This window comes from Dreissena polymorpha, chromosome 5 (assembly GCF_020536995.1).
Source record: "Dreissena polymorpha isolate Duluth1 chromosome 5, UMN_Dpol_1.0, whole genome shotgun sequence".
NCBI lineage: Eukaryota > Metazoa > Mollusca > Bivalvia > Myida > Dreissenidae > Dreissena > Dreissena polymorpha.
The window spans coordinates 7,026,644-7,047,167 of NC_068359.1; the positions used below are offsets into that span (position 1 = coordinate 7,026,644).

Consider the following 20,524-nt stretch of genomic DNA (forward strand, 5'->3'; position numbering starts at 1 on the left):
ATTAAGTCATTACTGATAAAAACAACATATATCTAATGCAAATTAAAAGAATACCAGACGATAAATGTTATTTATTTTGCTGTCTGGATTGCAAATTATCCGTTATCCGAATTTACGATGTTCTCTTTACCGCTGCACAATTTCCGTCACAAAGTGTAACCGTTACTTCTATTGCGACCGTTGTGCTAGCCGATGACGTCGCGGGTCTGCTACCAGCTGTCACCGGGAAGAACATGTTGAAGGGTACCTCCAGCACGCCTCCTGATCCAGTATCCAACTTCCCCGGGGATGGGATGGAACGCCGTTAGTTGGGCATCTGGAATTGAACGATCTATAATCTAACATTTGGTTTCGAATTGAAAATACATTGTTATACTTTTTAAAGCTTTAAAAAATCATGCAACTATTATTAGTATTTTAGGGACTTACCAGATCACAAAGTGGTTCAACATTGCTATTGTGTTAACCAATATAATTGGACTTAATAAGAGTAGACGGCACTTTAAAAATCTGACTTGAACAATAGCAGAAAGCAAAAGAATTTGGATTATGTATCTCTTAACAGTACAATTAATAGATTTCATTTGCCATTTGGTTCACCAATAAAATTTTTTATATAAATCGTATAATTCTTTGTTTTTCTAAACTAACCTATCAATCTTGTCATTTTTCCTGGAAGACATTTTATGACCCCTAATTTTATGGCAGTAAGGTTATCTTAGCTCTTTATGACATGTCCCATGTTTTTAAAGCAACCTCTCAGAGTCTATGTTAACGAGCTCATCACTTGATAATTGTACCCTTATGACTGGGTCCATTTCCTGTCCACTGTCCCGGATCTGTACTTGTTAGAATTTAAGTCAAAGATTAATTATTTTTATAACAAGATTTCAAATGTTTGCATATCATTTTTTATCAACGATTAACACAAAATAATGATAATAATTATTGAGTCTAGGATAGGCGCCCCCCCCCCCCCCGGAGAGGTGCCACCTCAAAGATTTTTCACTGGGCGGATATTAGCCCCCTCACTGTTTTTTATTTGGCGGAAAACTGCCCTCCCGCTGAAAAATAGGGGGCGGAGAAGTGCCCTCTTGTCAGAATTGATGACCCGGATAAGTGCCCCGTAAATAAAGAAATTTCGCGGCGAGTAAAGTCGAAATATAGAGCGAATATTATAATGAAAAAAAACGCCTGTAACTTGTTTGCTAATATGGCTGGAAAGTGAGCGAAATTTAAAAAATAAATACAAGTAATGTAAGGTATAAAACGGCGAAAAATACCTGCCTCGACATGGACGTCGCCATCTTGATAATCACTTGATTATAACCTATGTAACCCAAGAAAAAAATCCCCTTTTTGCTAATATAAAAAGTTTTCGCGGCTGAATTATTTTCCCCGTAGTTCAAACAAACAATTAGCATGCAATTTAATACAATCTTAAGCAACCTGAAAACAATAATTTATTTGTTTGTTTTCACCAATTTCGGATTTCGACGGTTCAATTTAATAAACCCGTCTGCGGCTCTCTTCAAAGGTAACAAGTGCTAAATAATTAAAGTCGGTCCGGTCTCCCAATTAAAAGATGAAAAGATCGCGGTGCTTAGCGTAAAAGGTAACAAGTTCTCAGCCTGCCTAATTAACTGCAAATTAAAGCAAACTGAAGATGCTTTCGACATGCTCTGCTAAAAATGCAAACTGTTTCACACAAATGTATAAAATACAACATATTATCATAACCTTTGCATCAATAATGGAGTTCGTTAAAAGTCAGAGAGGCGCTGCAAAGCTATATTAAGAAGGTTTCTCCTACACCAAGAAAAAGGAAAACAAGTCGACGATTCGATGGGAATGTTCCCAGCGACGAAGCGAGAGCTGCAAGGGAACCATCACTACGGATCCAGTAAGTTAATTATTAATAATTATAAATACATTTTATTATTATATAATAAGTTAATAACTAAATTAATCGGAAACGGCCCTTTTATCTATTAGAATATAAAAGAATATTAGATTTACTGCATTAAGTAATTTACTGAAATTTAACTTACTATGTACTTTATTTTAACTTATATGTTGTTGTTTTTTTAATTGCAGGTCCGTGAGAACAGCTGACGGCATTATGCGATTCAGAAGAAAACCGCCCCGTTTCAAGCTCGACACCTGGAACGTGCACTCAGCAACAGTCCGTGGAGAAGCAAGGACGAACAACCTTTGTGAAGCATGAAATAATGCGTTTCAAGTTTTGGTTGGACACCAGCATCCTTCGCTGTGGAAAGTTGTTGACTATTTAATGAAAGACGCCGCCATGGTGGAGACCGAGGTTCTTCGTGTACGCTAGGGCGAGCAATCCACTAAGCAGAAGAAAAAATCCACAGAGAGATACCAGCGGCGTCTCAAGACTTTGTGTGAGCAGGTGGCGAATGGTGAGAAGACTGTGAGTGAGATATTGTTTACATTTCACTGAAATGTTGTGTTTTAATCTGAAAACCGTAACATTACATGAACCTCAAACACTCGAAACATTGTGTTTATACATGTATATGCAATAAATTGCGTTCTCATATAGTTTGTGCGTTCACTTCCGGATATGTATACAAGAATATAAATTTTAGATAAAAAAGCTTGTTTATTTATCAAATCCGTTTGTGAACATCGCTACGTTCTTACGAATTTGTGGAAAGTGTTTGCTGTTTGCATTTGGTAAATGAATACGTCTCCACCATGAACAACTGACAGCCGTCCTCTAACAATGAGCCGTGCTCTGTGAAAAAAGGGTTAAATTCATGTGTGTATAGTGTCGTCCCAGATAAGCCTGTGCAAGCTAATTAAGGAGGACAATTTCGGAAAACAAAATTTTTGCTAAGAAGATACTTTCTTGAAACGAAAAATATCATACAAGTGGAACGTTTTGTCACTGATTAGCCTGTGTGGACTGCACAGGCTAATCTGGGACGACACTTTACGCACATTCATTAAACCCCATTTTCACAGAGCGCGGCTAAAATATATTGAGGCATGTTTGGAGCACAAGCGATGGGTATGGTAGCGTGTACTTTTCATTTTCAAGAAGGATCCTTTTATCAAATGGCGCATGATGATCTCATTTGGAAAACCGTTCACCTTCCATCGGCTATTTTAACATCGTTTTGGCTGATTATATAAACAGGTTTCTTCCTGACCGGCATTCAAGGTTTACACCAAGTTTACTTCCTGAACGGTTCTCAGGTTTTCATCCTGACCGAAGCTCTGGGATTACTCACAGACCAGCGTTTCAGTTTTTCTTCCTGACCACCATTCTACGTTTACTTCCTGATTGGTGCTAAATGTTACATTACTGACCATTGTTACATATCAGTTGCCAGGTCTACTCCACAGTTTTATCAGAAGAGTTCGAATATTCTTCTTCTTCTACGAATCACCTTAGATCATTAAATTTATAACATAGTACGTTAAATGTCATTAAAACATCTAGTGTTAATAGCAAACGTTGTGAATTATGCATTTTGATTTATGTCAGTGAACGCAGCTGAAAAAGTACGATAGTGTTAGATTCTAAAAATGTGATGAATGTTCTATGAAATATTTATTTTAATTTATGACAAGAACTCTTCTAAAATCAAATAATCGTTTAATCAGTACTCTGATTCCGAGTAATTTCTGAGCAGCGGTATTTCGTTATGATATGATACTGGCTGACGTTTCAGACTTTCTAGATAGAATACAAATGGAAACTACCCAATGACCATCCTTAAAACATATTTACATATTACACCCCTCGGAATAACGCACGTAATCAGACTCTAATCGCGAACTGATTTTCTACCCAACTTCTATAATAACGTTTGGGTGTCTTTGACAAGACGATTCAAGTAAGAGTTGGAATTGAAATATATGCTATAAAAACATTTATTTTAAATATTAATCAAAACACAACATCAAAATATGCACAAAAGTTAACACTTAAATTTCATAAAAACATACGCTTTATATAACTATGACAATTATTTCTAAGATACCGCTTCAGTACATACAATGATTTGGTGCGCAAGTTTACAAAATCATACTCAATGTCCAGCACAATTGTTATTCATGACTTTCAAGGTCATTTTTGCTTAATCCTCATTGCCAAAAACCAGAATGCTTAAAGTGCATATTAACATTCCTAACAGAAACGTATTTAATAAATGTTTAAACTTTGACTATTTGATTCTTACAAAAATTGATTAGTGTTATAATGTTAAGTGTTTGCCAAGCATATTTAATCCAACCCAATGAAAAATATTGTTTTAAATCATTTAATTAACATCATATTAGTAAGGCTGGACGAAATGCATTAATTCTTTATTAGAATTCAATCATAAGAAAAACATTTTGCTAAATCACATGTGTATGAGTCATTTTTTTTTACAAATGACATTGCATAATTTGTTGAAACACTGTTAATTCCAAATATAAAAAAATGCCACAGTTCCAACAAAGAATGTATGCATTATATATAAACAGGCAAAATACCACTATTGACTAAGTTTTATTATCGGTTCGTTGATGGATAAGCATCAATGGGAATCGGAAAATCATAAGACGCTTGTTACGCTCTCCGTCGATAGTTTGGTTAATACGTGTATTTCTAATATTGCAAACATAGCGTTTACAAAACGCCCGTTATATCAAACATTGGTTTTATCTAGTGATAAATCTGGGTTCAAATCTGATTTCAGACAACATTTTTATTTAACTCGTTTGCTTGATGTTGCTTGATGAAATAATTATATAGATATAGGCCATATATTTCAGTGTCATTCGTAAATCATTTAATGGTATTTTTCAAAAATTCAAGTCTTTGAACATTTCATTTAAAAAACAACAACAGTGCATCACAACATTCATCGAAAAGCCACGTACATTAAACACAATCACACAATTGATACCTGAAGAACGGGCCCGATTTTATATTAAAACATTCTATTATCTAATACATATTTCACTTTTAAAGTAAGATATGTATCTTTTTAAAGTATGAATTTGTGCTGTTTTTGTATTTGAACTTATACAATTTATAACTAATATAATTGCCTTCACATTTAAACATTTCAAGTTTCATTATGGATTTCTTTCGACGGCACTTATTTTTTAGTTGTTTCAACATATGCAATGTGCGAAACCTGTTAAAAAAAATACAAGCAATACAAAATCCATAATTTTTCTCAAAATACACATTGGGGTACATCAATTACATAATAATAAAAATATAAGAAAACACAACACTTATTTAATTACGACAGGTTCATTACAAACAGTAATTTCTTGACTGATAAACAGTTCTGGTTTAATTACAAAGCAATATAACCATCAATTATCTTTTAACAATTCATACGTGTTAATTTTCCATTCGTTTCAGCTCATTTGCTTGTTTACGTATCACAATTATAACCATTTAAACTTCTCGAAAACTCAACGTTCGACGATGTTCTTGTCTTTTGACATGTTGTAAAACGTTTAACGCTCAGACCTCTATCATTTTATTTATAAATTAACTTAACAACTAATGTTCATAGTAATCATTAATAATCCATTAGTAATCCATTTATAAAGAACAACATTTATAAAGAAAAAAGACTCGTGGCGTAGTGGATATGGTGTCCGCCTAGCGATTGGGAGGTCATGGGTTCGATCCCAACTGTGGGAGCGTTCTTTAGATCTCCCCCATAGACACCAAGGAAACGGACTCGAGAGCGTTTCATATAAGCTTAGGCTTGTTATGCAATCGAGTTTAAATAAATAGGTTTAAAAAAGAAGAACAACATGCTTTTTAAAGACAACATTGAATAGAAACCACACACAACACATCTTATTTCGCTTAACATAATTAAGTGTTTTTAATTTGCTTTCGTACATATTACACACGTGTGATACAAACTTAAGCTATGTCGGATTCGAAATGAAAATGTATTACTGCATTTGTGTTAATATTTTGAAGTAAACCCGATTAAAAAAACTTACCCGTTCTTTATGAACCATATGAACAATTGTTAAACAGTTCAAAAAGCTTTCAACACTATCTTAGCAACATGTTATGACTTTGTAATACGTGTAATTCTTCGCATACTTACTTGCCACAATATAAAAACATAAAAACACTGTAGATATTATATGTGAACTAAATGTTCAGCAAATAATGTGTTCGTTTACATCAATACATAATATAAGAAAAATACAAAAACAACACACAAGAACAAAAGCACAGCATTACGTCATGTTTCAGGACAATTAACACATGTCATGATGGAAAAGAATAGATAAAAAACTTCATCATTATAGCCACTTATTAATTTGTAAACTATTTATGTGTAAAATAACATAATGCTAAAAATTCAAGTGCTGCACATACAAATTATTTTGTGTCCCTATCTATGTTCGGCAACGTTAAAAAATAGTGGAACACCAATTTGCGTGAATTAAATATGAACTCTCAAGTAAACAAAATCTATGGAGAAGAATTTAAATTAAAAACACTTGTAATACATACAAACATCAAAGTACATTATTATGTATTAATTTTGTCAATATGGGCTAAATACAAAGTTTTATATCGATACTTCAAATTTGCTGAAATTTGTTATAATGGATATTGGAAAACAATTAACACGCATTGAAACCGATGAGAAGATAAAACGGGTTTTTTTCCATTTCCATGGTATTTTTTAAAGTTTATTTGTTTGTATGTATTCTGATCACGACAACTAATCATGCCCAGCGTACATCAACGCATATCTCTTTCGCAATATGATTGTTTAAATGACAGCGGTTTACACAAAAACACAGTATCATCTTATTGTATTGACCCAAGAAATGCTAGCGAAATCTATTAAAATATTGTACATGGAATACGACGATTGAGAATTGAGACTTGCAAACATTGTTAGGACATCAATTTTAAATCACCAACGAAAGTTCGTATTTTTTAGCCAAATGTTCAAGGATCATTTATATTTCTACTTGTTTAAAGTTACATAGGCGTAAAATCGAGAACACTGGCATTCACTAAACAATATTCAAAAACTGAATGTTGAAGAATTGTTATGTGTGATTTCCATTGAACTATTGATAATTATTGATATTTGTTTAGGCGATTATCTGAACATAAATTATATTTTTGTATATAATTTTGTGTCAACAATTCGATCGACATATTGTTGTTACCTGAAAATTTGACCTCACAATAATAATCTTTTGTGGAAAAGAAAATCAAATCAATGTTATTTTTCAAAGAAACGATCAGCAAACTTGAAAACAATGGTTGTTTTTGCACTACTGGGGTCATGGATGTGCTCGAATCCGTTGAACATGGCGCAGCTCTGCGTCGCCTCATCGAATTGCGCTACCACTCACGCTGGTTCCGTTTGACGCAGGCAGATGAACGCGCACACGTTTTTGCTGTTAACATCGAAGACTGTGCTGACAGGAGGATTGGACATTGCGATACCAGTGGCAACCTCGAAGTCTAAAGTACACAGGGGTTTACGTTATTAACATGAAATGAATGTGTCTTTATCCATAATATATGTTTGTAGTTGCAGTTTTTATCTAGTTTCAAAATAATTTATCAAACAGTCTGATTATCTTCTCCTTAAGACTTTTGAATGAAAATCAGAACAGAATGCATGACCATCAAACAAATCCATGAACCTTACATTTTGTGTTACAAATAACCAGTATTTGATATTACACCAGACGATTACGTATATCATTGTTGTTAAACATATTCGTACAAGGTGGTCTTTCTTGGAGATGCCCATGTGCTTGGACCTCGCAGAGTTTTAGCGTGTCGTTTTGTTCATTCGCCTTTATCGTCATATATCTGTAAGGCCCCTTGTTGTCGGGACTCCACGTGGCAATGCTGTTTGTAGATAGGTTCGTGATGCCCTCTGCCTCGTTCTTCCCGTGTGTAAGTCCCATTTCGATTTTATAGGATTTAGGTTCACCTGCAAGTAAACACATGAAAATTTAACATTTTTATCAAATTGTATTTATCTTATGCAAGTGTATCTAAATTTTAATGCAGTCTAACACAAAAACAGGTTACGAAATAGGAATCATATTCGTACGTGCGGTGATCGTGATGAAAATTGTTAGGTGTTTCGATAGCTTCAAAACAATTAACAACTGCCGGGCTTTAATTGCAGAATGAAAAGATATGTTTAACAGAATGCCATATAATGTTACAAGATATTTTTGTCAGAATGTCAAGATATGATTGACAGAATTCCATATAATTTAGATATGCATACAACTTGTATAACCGGCAGCCTTACCCGCAATTACTCTTGTAATCAATATTTTTCAGATTGGTTGGGTTCATAGTAAACCAACACGAAGCTTATGTTTGCATGTCTAGCCGTGCATGTTCGTGTCTCAAGCATAATGCAATTTATTAATCCACAGTTTATTTTAGTTTAACATCTCATTATCATTTCATGAGATGTCAATAAAACAAAATATTAACAGAGGCGGCGGAATGAATTACGCCAATATATGACAATACATATGATTTATTGATGTTAATAATTAATCTTTATGATAATCAGTAATATTTTGGAAAACAAAACTTGGCAAACATAGACTAACGTTTTACGTATTGACATTTGTCAACATCGCCGTACCGACGATAGTGATATATTATCATTTGAATTAATTTAAAGGGTTCGTAAATAAGTTCTAAAGTTAGGAAACTCACTTGCGCCATGTATATTGACAGCGTCTATTGCCATAGATATGGGTCCAGTTTCTTTTATGAGATTAAAACGATTGGAGAAGCATGATTTCGTCTGAAATACAAGGAAAAAAGATTCGCATGTGAAACTGTTCAACACGCACACACACGTACACACGCACACACACACGCACACACACACACAATACCTCACACACATAAACAAACACAGACAATCATGCACGCACCCACGGATAAAGACAACACATACCGACTTCTAAACAACTCTCTTCACATATTTGAAAAATAGAGAATACTAGGTCGGTGCCGAATAAAGCAAAGTTTATTTTGCGAGGCTTAGAAAATCTGAACCACGAGCCTTGGCGAGTGGTTCAGATTTTCGTGCCGAGCAAGATAAACTTTGCTTTATTCGGCACCGACCTAGTATTCGATTTATCCCATCAATTTTCTTAGTCGTAAATTATTTCTTTAAACATAGAATAGGAAAATCGAACTAGACGGAAAATTCCAAAGATATTTTAAGCAAACATTGTTTCATTATTTTAATCGTGTCGAGCCTAATACATTACAAAAAGATCAGTAACCAACCTGTTTTTTCGTTTATTATACCTCCAGGTCCCCGATTTTTAAGAAATAATGAAAAAAACAGACACTAAACAACTGCATCTTTAGCGTGAAACTACATGCATTGTGTCGTATGACGTGTTAATAATGACGTCACGAGTACGCGCACTTAATATTTGTAAATAATGTTTATTTGCTTTTTGAGTTGCATTATGTGATAAAACTATATTACATCTTGGTATCAAATTGTTTGTTTTGTTGAATCTGATTCGATTTTACTAAAAATGATTACTTTATAGTTGATTCCGAGTAATATGAACATTCTTCGCCGCGCGTGACAGCTATATTTCAGCACTGCTGAAATAAAGGAAAATTTATTCCACAGTGGTTTATTTCGACAATGCACGTCTGATGATGGGATAAAAGAAAATAACACATACCAGGTTTGGTGAAAATGATAAATAACCAATCTCCATGCGTATTGCTGTTGTGCTCCATACGGTTTCCCAGCCACCGTCAACGTAGCACTTTATCTCCCCAACTCCGGCATAGGTATGATCAAGATATTCGTAAATATCTACTCTTGACAACCTCACTTTCTTGGCAAACGCAACCTTTTATAAAGTAAAAAGTTGTAAATGCTAATTTACAAATAATAACCTAAAATACACACACAACTGAAAATGAGCTTATTTATGCAAGCCATTAAATAGAATTATGCTTGCGATTCTGATTATGAACCTGAAAAAAAGTCTCTTTCTGGTCTTACCTCAATCCATGCACCACCATACAACCACGTATCGTTTTTGACCCCTTTGATTCCTTCTGGCGGATGCCTTCAACAAAATATATTTACATAAATTGTACATTGATTATTTATCACACACGGTAAATACTTGCTTTTACTCATTTGTGTCTTGTTCTGAGAAAATTGGGCTTAATGCATGTGCGGAAAGTGTCGTCCCAGATTAGCCTGTGCAGTCCGCACAGGCTAATCAGGGACGATACTTTCCGCTTTTTTGGTATTTTTAGTTTCCAGGAAGTCCCTTCTTACGGAAAATCAAGTTTAGGCGGAAAGTGTTGTCCCTGATTAGCCTGTGCGGACTGCACAGGCTAATCTGGGACGACACTTTACGCAAATGCATTATGCCCAGTTTTCTCAGAACAAGGCTCATTTAATCATTATGTCGCATGTATCAATGCTTAGCGAGTAGTGTGTAGTTGCAAAGCTTGCTGTTTGGATAATACTATTTGGATTTGAAAATCTCCCTTTATATATCAGATGTAAATGAAAATGAATAAAAAAAAATTTTTAAATCATTCTACACGTAATTAATTGTTAATACTATCAAAATTCGGATTGCGAATGGATATTGGCGGGCTGAAAAAGATGCACAATTCGGCTTCGATGATCCTGCTATGATTGTCAATGAAAGAAAATGTAGCCATTTTTGTATTAGCAACATGAAACAACTGTATGTATTATTTGTACCCAGAATATGTGGAACTTAGAATTATATTCGTATTTAAAAAAAAATATATATCAGCTAGCCGTGCATGTTCGTGTCTTATGTATGTTATCAGAATCGGAAACGTTAATACGCTGAATGAAAACGTACACATTTTTTTTAATGATGTGTTTACTTGTGATATTATTATTATTATAATCATCTATACGAGCACTTTACTAAAATATATATTAAACCGAAATTAACATATACAATCTAAAAATCGTTATGTTAATATTTGGTTCAACGAAACACATATGTTGTTTAGATTTCATCTATATAAATACGAGTACTTACCATGAATACAAGGTGTTATGTGCTACAACAGACGTCACCCATTCGGAGACCGGTTCTGAAATGGATATACCGTGCCATAAACATAACAAAACACGTAAACACATCAGTTTATAACAATGATGCGATACAATTTAGATTCAAAAATAGTCCCAAAATTAATCATTTTATTGAGTTAAATTCTATACCGGCGTAATAACATAACCAGGGCAATTGATTATGGTAAATCATACTATGTGTGTATATTAGCAATTAGGGCATAACAACAATAAAGTTATACCAGCATGTATCGAAACCTCCTCTATGTTATAATAATTATTGAGATCTATCGTCCACTCTGCAGCAGTAGACGCTGTCTCCCAACACGTGGATGAATTTCCATCCACAGCACGAGACGGATAAGCCCCGGCAGCATTGTCTGTCTGGTTCGCGGGCTTACCAAGCGCCACATTTGAAGCTGTCACTACAGTCAAACCATTTGTTAGATTTAATGCATGAAAGTATGTATTTTCTCGGGCTTACTGCTTGTCTTTATTCAATGATTGTAAAGGTAAATGATTACCTTAGAATAAAGTGCTATTTACTTTTTGGAATATAGATCGATAGTGCCAAACAAATACTTTGTTGAACAGTCGCAGCTGCTATTTACTGTTTGTTTTTTGACGTAGCTGTTAAACGTCACTTTTGACCTTACCTGACCTTTGTAAGTGTCCAATAAAATTCAAATAAAATTTCACGCGGCTAGTCACGAATGAATACACTTCATTTATTCCATTGGCTGATTTTAGCATACCACCAGAACATTGGAAACATTACCGCGTCTTTGGAACACTGTTTTACTGCGTGTTCATCATGAAACAATTTTATCTCTAATGAAAAGGCTTGATAGATAGAACAGTTTTACACTCAACTCTTGACATCAATACAGTTTGTGCGTGCAACTTTTATTTTCAGAGGATTGCCAGCGACAGAGCGTTTGTACTTAAAGGCTATGTTCTCATATTTAGTAATTACTTCCATATTCCTGTCTGCGTACTAGTATATTTAAGTTCATACAAGTATCGTTTTCCCTATCCTGATATTCGTTTTGGAAAAACCATTTTTAATTGTTTTCAAAATTGAACATTAAACATGTAAAATTATAAAGTTTTAAACAAGCCGTCGCTCCAGCAGTGGAAGCGTGGCCTCACTTTAATTCATTGCATTCCAACCCGCAAGGTATCAGGGTCATTTCGCTACCAGTAAAATAATCGTTATATAATATAGACGCTGTCGCGTGAACTAAGTGAACTGGAATTTTCTTCAGATCAGAAATATGTTAAATGAAGATATTCAGCGATATAATTATGGTATGTCAATAATAGATTCTTAATGTGTTTTCAACAATACCATGATAACTATTATTTTTGAATAATTTAACAATAATTATTCCACCATATTGACTAATGTATTAAGCATGAGCGCGATGATTCTCGATACTGTAAATAATCGAATCAAATAGCAATGCCCGACAAACCACTAAAACAGGTTTGTTCGAAGAACGCGTGTATAAATATTTAAAGTAAGTACGGATACTTCGCGTGTGGCCGTTTGACTCATATGTTTTAATTTCACTTCCATTCTTCTTTTGGTTTTCTGTTTACTATCTATTGGTTAATGACCAGCAATATGTAATAATGTAAAATAAGCCGCGAAAACTCCGCGTAACATCCCGTTATTTGTACTTGACAACTTTAGTTTTCATTTATTCTAAGAAATACCCAAACAGTCAGTAATATAGAATACAAATTAAATTGGCATAAAACATTCTTATAAAATTATAAGATAAGTTACAGGGAACTTGAATTTTTTGCTGAAAGGATCTAGCATGATTTTAGGCCAAATCTGTACACTTGGGACATTTTCAAAATGGAAGAAAATCTGAAGAAAAATAGCATAACTTTTATATGTATTTCATTTGAGGTATTTTTGTGGCCCTTAGTATGTTTATAACCGATGGGATATCAGAGGCATAAGGGATCTCCATAATTATGCAGTGTGTCATAGCTCTGTATTTCCCATAAAAAAACACATATATTTCACAAATTGTAGATACATTTGACCTGGTTTTCAATATATTTCACATGGTTGTATATATTTGACTTTGGTTTCATAATTTATCTTGTTCTATATAAAAAAGATCTATTTGACATTGCTCTCTATATGCTGGAGATCTATATGCTGGGCATTGTTCTCTATACAAATGGATAGCATACCTTGTTCTCTAAATATCAAATTATGTTCTCTACATATTAACTTAAACTGTACTTGATTCTAGCATGCCACTATACTTCTTTGAAGTAATTTGAGCAAATTTCTCACTGTTTAGTAATGTATACATTGTTTAAGGTACATTATAATTTCACATTTTGTAGGTGGACTTCAATATGTATGATCTACTTATGCTGCCACAATGTAAAGGCAACAATCACTGGGTTTTGCTGGTTGCAAGTGTTATGTCCAGGACTGTAACCATTTACGACTCGTTGGGTGGTAACAACAAGGCCTTGTTCGATTTGTTCTGGTAAGGTTCAAAGCTGTAATTCATTTTTTGTCTTACCTGCTTGATATAGCAGTCACAGTAGCAGTTGGTGTATGTGCATTTTATGTGTGTCTCTTAGCTTATCCAAACTGTGATTCGATCATTGAATATGCCATTTTTAATATAGCTTACCACATATGTTCTCCATGTAGAGAAGCTGCAGCGCATGCGTTAACAAGAGATCAAAGGTCACATTTAGGGAGCTTTTTTGGCCAGTTCCAGTTATCATTCATCAGGCAATATACCAAACAAGATATTCAAAAAACTTTGTAAATCTTATTTGTTTTCTATATTTGGATCTTTATCTTAAATATTAACTTGTAATGACCACCAACACTTTAAAAATTATAGGCTATATATAAATTTAAGCTTGCTTTCTTAGTTCATTCTTATTTATTATTGTGTCCTATCTCTCACACATGTGTTTCAAATAATGTGTTTATAGATTCACATTATATATATATGTTTGAAAACTGATAACCAAAACAATTTGGTATAGATAAAGTACCGCTTAAGTATATAGGCACATGATTTTTGTTGATTTTTACCGACAAAATATTTGTTGCAGCCAGTTCATGTGTCAACGAGCGCAAATTGTGAAAGATGGCTTGGAAAAATTCAGTTCAGAGTTCAAAGCGCCACCTTGCAACAAACAGCGCCATGGAAACAGCTGTGGAGTGTTTGCATTGATGGTAATAAATTAGCTTTATATTTCTATATAAGAGTCACTTTGTCGTACTGTCGGTCGGTCTGTCCCGAAATTTCATCCGATCTTCATTAAACTTGGTCACAAGTTGTATCTTGATGATGTTTAGGCCAAGTTTGAATATGGGTCATGCTGGGTCAAAAACTAGGACACGGGGTCACTTAGTGTATTTTAAACAGAAAGTTTGTCCGGACCATAACTATGTCATTTATCGTTAGATTTTAAAATAACTTGGTACATTTGTTCACCATCATGGAACGGTGTGTTGCGTGAAAAAAGTACGTCGATATCTCCAAGATCAAGATCACACTTGGAGTTCAAGGGCCATAACTTTATCATTTATTGTGAGATTTTAAAATCATGTGGCAAATGTGTTCACCGTCATGGGACAGTGTGTCGCGCAAAAGAATTACTTCGATATCTCGAAGGTCAAGGTCACACTTTGAGTTCAAAGATTAAAAATGGCCATAAATGAGCTTGTCTGGGCAAATACTATGTCATTCATTGTGAGATTTTAAAATCATTTGGCACATTTGTTCACCATCATTTGACGGTGTGTCGCGCGAAAGAATTACGTCAATAACTCCAAGTTCAAGGTCACACTTTGAGTTCAAAGGTAAAAAAAGGCCATAAATGAGCTTGTCCAGGCCATAAACTATGTTGTTCATTGTGAGATTTTAAAATCATTTGGCACATTTGTTCACCATTATTGGACGGTGTGTCGCGCAAAAGAATTACGTCTTTATCTGCAACGTCAAGGTCACACTGTGACAAAGGTCAAAATTGGCCATAAATGATCTTGTCAGGGCCATAACTATGTCATTTATGGTGAGATTTTAAAAATACATGGTACATTTGTTCACAGTCATTGGACGATGTGTCATGCGAAACAATTATGTCGATAACTCCAAGGTCTAGGTCACACTTACAGTTCAAAAGTAAAAAAATGGCCATAAATTTGGACTGCATGTCATGCTAAAGAATTCAAGAGTTCAAAGGTCAAAATGGCCATAAATGATAATGGCATTATCATTCTTAAAAATCGCCATAAATTTCATTCTCTTGTTTTGTGAAGACAGCATGCAAAATAGTCTGTGTCAATGCGGCACTTGGGGGTATTTGTCACGTCTGTGACAAAGCTCTAGTTTGCTTAGTAAAGATCTGCATTAACTTTTATTCAACAAAATAATGGGAGAATGTAGAATATAATCATCGTACCTTTCTGTTGGTGCATTGGTTTTTAGAGCCTTGCATTTTCTTTTAATTTATAAAGAACATGATCTTTCATATGTAATATCATAACCTGAGGATCAAACTGTGTTATAGAGTCCCACTTTTGTCAAATAACCCTGAAAAAAGGTTAAACAAGAAGATTACTCATATTTTATTTTATTAATGTGTCATATAATGAAAAAAGCATTCTCTTTGCTCCATTATATTATTTTGTATGAAAAGTTGTTTTTCAGTGTCTTAATGTGATTGTATATTTATGATGCATAAAACATGAATACTTTTCACTGTCAAACTATCGTTCTTGCAATTTTATTTTCAGAAATAGTATTTGTTGTGAACACTTAATCAAGTGAATATATGCTTTTCTTATTGCAAACAAATGTTGTTGTTTTTTAAGTTAAGTATGAATGACTTTTACTTTATTTCCAGACTGCCAAATGTTTGGTCATGAAAAAGCATCCCACAATGTTGCGACAGGCCCATGATTCATTTTATCGAGACTAGTCGTGAGACGCAGACTTCTGATTCATGGAGTGCGGCAAACATATCTGTGCGACTCGATCATTTTACTGTAAAGACCCGCACGGCATTAAAATGGATATTATCAATTTGTGTTGTTGCTCGAAAATATGTTTTTGTAGCAGGAAGTGCTTTGGGCTCGATTAATCTGAGAACTCAACAAAATATTAATAAAATCCTTCTGTGCCTTTTAGTTCTGAAAACAGAAGTAGCCAGTTGGTATTACACATCTCCTAAACAAGTACAGCACAATAAAACTTAAGGTTTTATAATCCTTAATTTTTATAACATCTTTATATCCACACAAAAATATTGATGATTGTGGTGCTCAGATTGCAAAACCACCTGTTTGGCAAAAATAATGCAGATGGTTAGATTATGATAAGTGCAAGAAAAAAAGAATAACTCTGGAGATAATAATTGATATGATAATCATTGCTTGACAGAATCACAATTGACCTATATATTTATATATGAAGTGGTGTATTTTTCAATGAGTGCCTTAAGATTCCAAAAACATATTTACCTAAAATAAATAATCCCGATGACGTAAATGACTTATCGTTTCATGTTCATGAACCGGTTTTAAAATACTTTGTAGACTTATCTGCTAGGCGGTGAGGACTTTTAGACCACCTGATAAACTTCAACTTTATTTGCCCTAGTTCAGTAACCGACTAAAGATATGCTAACATAATACTGATGACTGATGAGTCTGTTGTGTCTTATATTCTCATTGCTACTTAAAATATTAAGTCTATTTCAACGTTTAGACTAATAATAAGCAAGTTCGTTTAATTGATATCCCCGGCAAAATAAATTTTGATTATTGATGGGTGCAGAACTAACAGAAAAGTTTATTTGAAGGGTTGTACCCTTATCTCACTTATTTAAAAGTAACAACATAAAAAAACAATTGGCAATAACTCTTATTTAAGAAAGTGTAGGGTTATAGATTTTGTGCATGACACCTCTCCTCATTGATATCTTAACATCCATTGAATTTCATCTTTAAATCGTGTAAAGTATCTGTGATATGGACCTGTAAAGTAACATCAGACATGTACATATGTACTAGGGTTATGTTTCTTGTTCATGGCACTTATTCTCATTGATAAAAACACCCATGAAATTTCATGTTGAAATCTTGTATTTATTGTTTCTGAGATAAAGCCCTGAAAAGTTACATCATACAAAAACAACAAAGGGCAATAACTCTTATTTAAGAAAGTGAAGGGTTGTGGTTCTTATGCATGGTTCTATAAATGAGATATAGCCCTGAAAAGTTACATCATAAAATAACAATAACAAGAAAGGGCAATAACCGTTTTGTAAGAAAGTATACGGTTATGGTTCTTGTGCATTGATAATTATACACCCATGAAGTTTCATGTAAAAATCTTGTATAGTATCTGAGATATAGCTCTAGTTACATCATACAAAAACAACAAAGCGCAATAACTCTTATTTCAAAAAGCGACTGGTTATGGTTCTTGTGCATGGCACCTTTCCTCAGCTATATTTATACACCCATAAAGTTTCATGTTTAAAACTTGTATTGAGTTTCTGAGATAAAGCACTGAAAAGTTTGTGAGTGACTGCACTGACAGACAGACCAACGGTACGTTTAAGTATATTTAGCGTACCCGGGGTACATTAAAGTATACTTAAGAGTACACGGGGTACTTTAAAGCATTACCCGATCCGAACCGACAATTACCAATCGAGCTTATTGACATATTAAATAAATGATGATAGTGGTAACTATGATTGTGTGAAATATAATACAATAGTTTTCCTGAATTGAGTGTACATGTGAATTTGCTAAAATAATGATAAAAACACTGATTGGGATTATACATTTCTGGAACTGAATTCGGTTCATAATCAGTTTTTAACTATTTTAAGCTGAAATAATATATATATATATACACTCTGAAAATATTTTCTTAAATCAATGTTATATCTTTGTATTAAAGAACTGCAACACTCATGACTGTAAATTAGGCATTACCATATTCTTTACAACGTAATGCATGTACATCATCGATATATATAACATTTAAAACGAAAATCGTTTTAAAATTCAAATGTTTGCATGGTGTTAGAACTTCTGTTTTGATATCTTTGTTGTGAACAATGTGTTTAGGTTCAACGTCCGAAAAAAAGATGTCCGAAAATAACTGCAAGATGTTAAAACGCGACATTAAGTTGAATTGAAACAACAATGCGTTAAATATTATTTTTCATCAATCTGACATTTTTCACGGCGACTGATTGGGGCAATATCACGGGGGTACTGTGAAAATCGTCAGATCTCACGATCTGACAATATTGACGCTACACCGGTCTATTTCGTTTCCGTAGAGATAGCTAATGTCGTCCGTTTGTAAGCTCAAATTTGATTCGCAGACGGGTTCAATGGCTTATTCTAAAAATAAATGTTGCTCGAGCAGCATATTGCTGCTCGAGCAGGAATTTTGCTGCTCGAGCAGCATTTAAATGCTGCTCGAGCAGCATTTTTTTCTGCTCGAGCAGAAGTGAAAGTTTCGACCCCTTTGGTGCGCCATAGTACTGCGCGTGATGCAGCTAAGAACTGCACAGAAAAAGACATTCGCTATCTTTGATCTCATTCATTGAACTCTTTACCTTTCACCAACTCCAACCCCAATCAATGCCGTATATCTTTTAAAAAAAGATATTTCTTGTTATTCTTACAGACTACAGGCACTGATTTTCTGTGTGTGTGTGTGTGTGTGCGCGAGTGTGTGTGTGTGTGTGAAGGCAAATTTCCCAACCACCAGCTTACCCAAAGCTTTTGCACTATGTATGTCGTACGATTTAAGTTTAAATTGAAAGGTATATTTTCTACATGTTTTGTATGTGACCCTAGTTTGATCATAAGTGCTGATCCAAGACCATCGCCACATTCGCCTCTAAATAGTGTTAGGGGGGGGGGGGACACAAGTTATCCCAGTTAATCCAAATGCGCATGCGCGGACACGTTGAAGACCATTTACAGATCTTTATTAACGAGAGTACGCTATAAATGCATTTCTACAGGCGGTTGAGCATTTTGCGGTACATAGGGACCGCATATGTCTTTTATTTAGATCATTATCGCCCTTTCCTAATGCGCTACTATAGGATTATTCATTTTAACTGTCTGACTAGCGCAGTGGTTTGGAACTCGCTTCTCACCTAGGAGACCCGGGTTCAATTCCCGTTCCCGGCGGCATGTGAGTTGGTGGTCAACATACCGGACAGGTGGGTTTTCCTTCGGGTACTCCGGCTTCCCCCACAACACAAGACCACGTAAAAAATGAAAAATCGTTCAGTAATAACAATATGGCTGAAAATGGGAGCTAAAAATCGAAATTCGTCCCAACTTTCGTGAGTTTAGTAAGCTAATTTGTTAGGTGTGCTGGGGAAGACTCCGGGTCTACACACAACGCAGCCTTTGCTCTGGCTCGGAAAGGACCTCATTAACTATACAATACACAAACATTAAATTACTGACATACTTATTCACAATATAGTTATCAGGGATTTTACGCCTTTGGGAAAAGGCCTTGTCTTTTTATAAAGGACATTAGCGCGAACAGCCGGATCTAGACTTGTTCGTTGTTTTTATTTGATTAATGTAAACGAATATAAGTAGACACATTTATCGTTAGGGAAAAATTTCATGATAGACTTAAAAATACTTCTTGGGGACGAAAACGATCGTAATGACGCGGTCATACAATTTATCGGATTATAATGTCCAACTGTGAAGTCCAGCTAAATCATATTTGGCAACTTTAGAATTTACCTATACTTGTTGCAAAAACAGTGGTACCTATACATATTGCAAACACTTTTCCAAATAATATGTATTCTTAATATTGTTCATAACCAAGTTCCGAAATACACCCGCCGGGTGTTAATTTAATAAACAACGACACCATCAATACAGAAACGGCAGTAACATTAGCCTGCCAATATGTTTTAAGTGGCATAATTAGGTCGGTATAAAACGACACCACTAACAACAACAAAAAACGGCAGTAACATTAGCCGACCAAGAAGTTTTTAGTGTCATAATTATGCTAGTATAAAATTGAAAAAAGAGACTGTGTGATTTTGAATCCGTCGAATTGTATACCGATGATAAACATTTGCATTTTGGATTTTCTCGCCTTGTTATTACACTGTATTTAAATTATAACTTGTATACCGTTTTATAAAATCACACACTCAAAATTGTTAAAAGTTTTGGACAAGTATGAACTACGGAATCCGGATAGGGCCATCTATAATCTCGCACTTCTTTCATCAAGGGCTAAACTAGACACACGAAGCGATACTTGATCTTTTTGACGCACGATATATTTAACACGATA

At 34.4% G+C, this 20,524-nt stretch overlaps 2 protein-coding genes across 2 annotated transcripts; one reads left to right on the top strand and one right to left on the bottom strand.

The window, feature by feature from the left end:
• Nucleotides 1-6,698: 6,698 nt before the first annotated feature.
• LOC127882436 (uncharacterized) lies at nucleotides 6,699-8,825 on the bottom strand. Its single transcript, XM_052431073.1, has 3 exons — nucleotides 8,738-8,825; nucleotides 7,773-7,985; nucleotides 6,699-7,504 (listed from the first exon to the last, which is right to left on the bottom strand). Exons 1-3 carry the CDS (start codon nucleotides 8,769-8,771, stop codon nucleotides 7,389-7,391), a joined length of 363 nt encoding a protein of 120 aa, XP_052287033.1. The 5' UTR covers nucleotides 8,772-8,825; the 3' UTR covers nucleotides 6,699-7,388.
• A 4,572-nt stretch (nucleotides 8,826-13,397) lies between these two features.
• Nucleotides 13,398-16,592, top strand: LOC127831731 (sentrin-specific protease 1-like). The gene is made up of 3 exons (XM_052356768.1): nucleotides 13,398-13,663; nucleotides 14,250-14,373; nucleotides 16,050-16,592. The coding sequence occupies exons 1-3, from the start codon at nucleotides 13,527-13,529 to the stop codon at nucleotides 16,122-16,124; spliced, it is 336 nt and encodes a 111-aa protein (XP_052212728.1). The 5' UTR covers nucleotides 13,398-13,526; the 3' UTR covers nucleotides 16,125-16,592.
• Nucleotides 16,593-20,524: the final 3,932 nt, after the last annotated feature.